The sequence below is a fragment of the Populus euphratica genome, unplaced genomic scaffold (genome assembly GCF_000495115.2).
Source record: "Populus euphratica unplaced genomic scaffold, PopEup_1.0 scaffold172.1, whole genome shotgun sequence".
Lineage (NCBI taxonomy): Eukaryota > Viridiplantae > Streptophyta > Magnoliopsida > Malpighiales > Salicaceae > Populus > Populus euphratica.
The window spans coordinates 1,012,415-1,017,873 of NW_011499920.1; the positions used below are offsets into that span (position 1 = coordinate 1,012,415).

The 5,459-nt window shown below is 36.6% G+C and overlaps 1 protein-coding gene across 1 annotated transcript in view; it reads left to right on the top strand.

Moving 5' to 3' along the window:
* The first annotated feature begins 1,986 nt into the window (after positions 1–1,986).
* LOC105135113 (peroxidase 5-like) overlaps positions 1,987–5,459 on the top strand; it is a 4,681-nt gene continuing 1,208 nt past the window's right edge. Inside the window, exons 1-2 of the mRNA XM_011039827.1 lie at positions 1,987–2,202; positions 2,290–2,373. Of these exons, the coding sequence (XP_011038129.1) occupies positions 1,987–2,202; positions 2,290–2,373 (300 nt within the window). The remainder of the gene's footprint in view (positions 2,203–2,289; positions 2,374–5,459) is intronic.

Sequence of the window (5,459 nt, forward strand, 5' to 3'; positions counted from 1 at the left end):
TCACATTGTTCTCCCATTAAAATCTTTCTCTTTTAGCTATGACATTGGTACTGATGACACAAGAAAAAACAAAAGAAATTTTTCTAAAAAGAATATAAGCATCAGAGAATTCCTTTTTCTCAACAAGATTTTGTTTTTCAGGCGAATAACAACTACTAATCCAGCCCATCAACCCAACCATAAAAAACCTAATTTCTGTGTGAAGCTTCTTCACAATTTCATAAGTTACATAGTTTGATTCTTGTCCAGCTCGCTGACATTTGGTGCATGGATTCTGTTGATTAGCATTCACTTCTGGTGATAGATTGAATAGGGTCACAATGCTTAATATGGTTTTACTGTTATCCTAGCAGAAATATTAAGTTACGGACATTGATTAGTCTATATGGTTTTATATCTTTGCAATTTTTTTGGTTCTTAACAATGTAGGTGCATTCAACAAGCCAATTTCTGCATCAGTTTCACATGCTCTGTGCTTCAGTTTGACATACTCCTCTCACTTCAGGGAAAAAACTGTTGCTTTACGTTAGAAATTCAGCTTATAGGTAATGCAATCCTGAAAAGATTAACTTTTTTCCGTCGAAGAACTTATGAACTTTAGAGATTCGTGATGAAATAACACTTCTTGATCCTTAACAGGTTAAGTTAGATTTTCATATCCCTAACTGAAACAGGATTCTGCAGAAGCCAGCAGCAGGAGTCTCAGTCTAACAGTATATAAAGTTCTCCTATATATCTGAAGGTGCCTGCAGCATTTCAGCAACAAAATAGTGATAAAGATGAACCAAATCCATAAGAGAACCGCTGAAAAATGAGAGGCCATGGAAGAGGAAATAGTAGATCAAATCATGCAGAATCAGAGACATCCCAACCCAAATTTATATGGCCGCAGGACTTTCGTGTGGCAGAATTATGAGGATTTATGGAGTTATTTAGTACATCTCTTATGGAGGTGCTACACACATTAAACAAAACATCAAGGCCTCCTTTTTGCTTGCATCATGTTCATGCTGGTGAGAGTTAAGATACCCTGAGCAGCCTTACTTTTGTATCATGTCCGAGCCTTGCTTTAGTTCAACTAGTTTAGAAAATAACAAGTTCAGCGATCATGTACTTCTCTAGATTGAGATTGAAAATTTCAATTGTGTGCTAGATTTCCATGAAGTCAACGTTTTTTTTTTTTTTTTTCCTATTTTTTTTTTTTTTTTTATCCTATTGGAGAAGTCAGCCAATCCTCAATATTTTAATCCCATGTCTCTAAAATAATAATCAAACAAAAATTTATTTAGGGAATTGTCTCCTCTTCTTCGTTTAAACCAACCATATCAACTTTGACCTAATTGTTGGGAGAAATAATATGGCGTTCTGAAGATCACACTTCAATGCAACAACAAAGGGATAATTTCTTCAGTTTTATTTATTTTTAGTTACTTTTATACTTTTGTGATATGCTTTGATGAGGGAATCTGGGCCCTCTACCTCTTACTAAATCTTGATGGTCTTGCTTAGCCATATATTTATGTAATATGGCAGGTCAAAAAATATAAGAATTTTGCATGTGAAAACTGAAGATGCCATAATTTATAAGAATAAAGAGTGTAAGATTATTCTAATAGTATTTTATTTATTTATTTTTAAAAAATATTGGTAGAGGGATTAATGAAACTATAAGAAAAGTCCTTCCCAATCGCTTTGGATGACTCTTCCATAGGATCTGGTAAGCAAAATTAAATGCTAAGAGAAAGAAAGGAAACCCTAGAAATTTTCAGGGACAGGTGTCTTGTCTTACTGTTACTACTTTTGAAAGAGTCTTCTAAACAACAAGTCATTAACTTAGGGATACAGCCATACCAACGGGCAGTCTATAAGTATAGAGGAATTGAGGCTTATGCCATTCACATCCTCATTCGCTAGTAGATTTCATTAGCTTCGGAACTATTTTCTACTACTTGATTAATTTTCAATACATTTTGCACAGCATACGAAATGGTTTCTCGTTTATCTTTAGCTTGTGTTGTTTTTTCATTATTCTTGATTTCCTCATGCTTGCCATGCCAAGCACAACTGTCTTCAAACTTCTATGACAGCACATGTCCGAATGCACTGACCACAATTCGTACTGCTATTCGGAGAGCTGTCTCGAGTGAGCGCAGAATGGCAGCATCCCTTATTCGTCTTCACTTCCATGATTGCTTTGTTCAAGTAAATTACACGATCGCTACAACATTAATACTGCACAGACAGATTTATTTCAGTCTGGAACTGATATATATGTTTGCTATATTGCAGGGTTGTGATGCTTCAATCATGCTTGACAATTCTCCTTCAATAGATAGCGAGAAATTCTCATTCAACAATAACAATTTCTTGTGTGTGGTCCCACACCATGTGATGGATGTCTCTTGGTATTGAAATTAATGTGGTTCGGGTAAAAAGAGAAGAAGAGGCAGTAGAGCAACCTGTGTTCTTCCTTCGATTTCCAGCTCGTTTACCATTGGATCTGGCTGAGATTTTGACAGCAGCTTTTAGACATATTGATCTTAATTCTGGACGGTTGGATCAAAGATTGGTAGTGTGGAAGCTGACTATTTTGACAAAAAACGGGGCTATCAGTATTGTGAGTTTTTCTCAAATAATTCTCCTTTAATCTTGTTGTAATCCAAGAATAAGTTGTTCTTGATGATATATATGTTGTATCCCTTAGTTGAATATGAGGAAGAATGATTGTGAACCCATTATTTGTTGATAGTGGAAGTTTTTAGGTGGACTACGGTCTCGTGGTTTTTCCCGTATCGGGTTTTCCACGTTAAAAATCTTGGTGTTGATTTTGTGATTATTTGCATTATTTTTATCATTGTTTGATTCTGTTTTACTGCACAAAGAGGGAAAGAATTGGGACTTGTAAATTGTGAATTGTATTCCGCTGAATTGATCCGGGTAAATTAGTGTCCGGTTGTTCCTAGTTTTCCCAACAAAGTGGTATCAGAGCACTGGTTGTGTAGATTGAATTCATTGTACAGTTAAAATGAAAAAGGAAGATTCAGGCATGATAAAGCTTACTTCCTCAAATTATTTTCCATGGAAAACAATGATAGAGGATCACTTATATTGCAATGATTTAGCTTTACCGATTAAATGTAAAAAGCCTAATGATATGGATGATGCAAAATGGAATGGGATTAATAGAAAGGCTACTGCTAATGTTAGAAAATGAGTATCTTCTAAGTCCATTAATCATATTTCTCAAGAACATGACTGCTATACAGTTTGGAAGATGTTGGAAGAAACATTTGCCAAGGAGAGTGCACAAAACAAGGTTTTTGTAATTAGAAACCTTGTGAATTTGAAGTATAGAGATGGTGAAGATGCTTTAGTATATATAAATGTATTCCAAGGGTTCTTGAATCAGCTGTCATTGATGAATTTGGAGTTAGCCGATGAAATGCAAGCACTAATCCTACTGAGTTCATTGCCGGATAGTTGGGAGACTTTGGTGGTGTCACTTAGCAATTCTACTCCGAATGGGAAGGTCACTTTGAAAATAGTGAAGGATTGTATCCTCAATGAAGAGAAGAGAAGGAAAAGCACAAGCACTTCTGAGTCTCATGCACTTGTTACAGAAAGTCGAGGGAGAAGTCCAAGTAGGTTCTCTCATGGCAAGCAAGATAAAGAATCCAGCAATAAAAAAGGCAAATGGAAGCCAAGAGGAAGATCTCAGTCAAGGAAGGGTTTTAAGTGTTATTATTGTGACAAGCCTAGGCATATGTAAAAGGATTGTAGAAAGTATAAAAGAGATAAAAAGGGTAAAGACGAAGACAAGAATGAAAAGAATGATACAAGTGCAGTTGTATTTGATGGTGATGTTGCCATTGTTTGTGATAATGGTTATGTTAATCTTGCATGTCAGGATACCACCTGGGTTGCAGATTCAGCAGCTTTGTACCATGTTACACCCCGACGTGATTTTTACACATCCTACACTGTTGGTGACTTTGGTCAAGTTAGGATGGGAAACCAAGGGATGGCTAGTGTTGTGGGCATTGGAGACATTTGGTTGGAAACCAACAAGTTGCTACTCAAAGATGTTAGGCATGTGCCTGATATGCGCCTACACTTGATCTTTACAAGTACTCTTGATGAAGAAGGCTATCACAATTACTTTGGAGATGGTAAATGGAAGCTTTCCAGAAATTCCCTGATTGTTGCTAAAGGGAAGAAGATGGGTCTCTACATGTCACAAGCCAAGGTGATCAAAGGGGAGGTGAATGCAATTGAAGATTGCTATACTAATCTATGACATAAACGACTTGGACATTTAAGTGAGAAAGGCCTTGGCATCCTTGCCAAAAAGAACTACCTTCCATTAAAAGGTATGAACTTGAACACATGTACTCATTGTTTAGTTGGCAAACAACACAGAGTTGCGTTTCAAAGATCACCTTCACATAGAAGATCATATGTTGATTTAGTTCATACTGATGTTTGCTCTATGATTGATAAGTCTCTTAGAGGTGCATTGTACTTTGTTAGTTTTATTGATGATCACTCTAGGAAAATTTAGGCCACTTGTTTGGAATTCAAAGATCAAGTGCTTGATGTCTTTAAAGATTTCCATGCCAGAGTTGAAAGGGAAACTGGTAGAAAGCTCAAATGTGTTCGAGCTGACAATGGTGGTGAATACAGGGGTCCTTTTGAGAAGTATTGTAGGGAACATGGTATGAAGTTGGAGAAGACAGTTCCTAAGACTCCACAGTAGAATGGAGTAGCTGAGAGAATGAACAGAACCATTGTTGAAAGAATTAGATATATGCTCTCTCATGTAAAGCTGCCTAAGTCCTTTTGGGGTGAGGCAATGAAGACTGTAGTTGCCATGATCAACCTTTCTCCATCAGTTCCTCTTAAATTTGATGTTCCAGATAGAGTTTAGAAAGGAAAGGATGTTTCTTATGCACACTTAAAAGTGTTTGGATACAGGGCATTTGTACATGTTCCTAGAGATGAAAGGTCTAAGCTTAATAGCAAGACAAAACAATGCATTTTCTTGGGCTCTGAAGATGATGAGTTTGGCTACAGGTTATGGGATCCAAAGGAGAAGAAAATTGTGAGAAGCAGAGATGTTATCTTTTTTGAAAATTAAACCATTAAAGACTTTGAACAAAAAGAGAAAACAGAGTCTACTATTTTTATTCCATCGAATTCAAATCCAAGACCCATTCCACAGTTACCTTTAATGCCTGTTAATCACGAGGGAGACTTGCAAAATGATGATAATGGTGGTTCTCTTACTGAGCTATTAGTTGGTGATCCTAAAGCAGCTAATGATGATATTGATGTTATTCCTGAACAAGTTATGTAGGAAGCTTCAGATGAGCCACAATTGAGGAGGTCAACTAGACCTCGCCAACCTTCCTCCAGATATTCTCCTCATGAATATGTGTTGGTCACTGATGGGGGAGAGC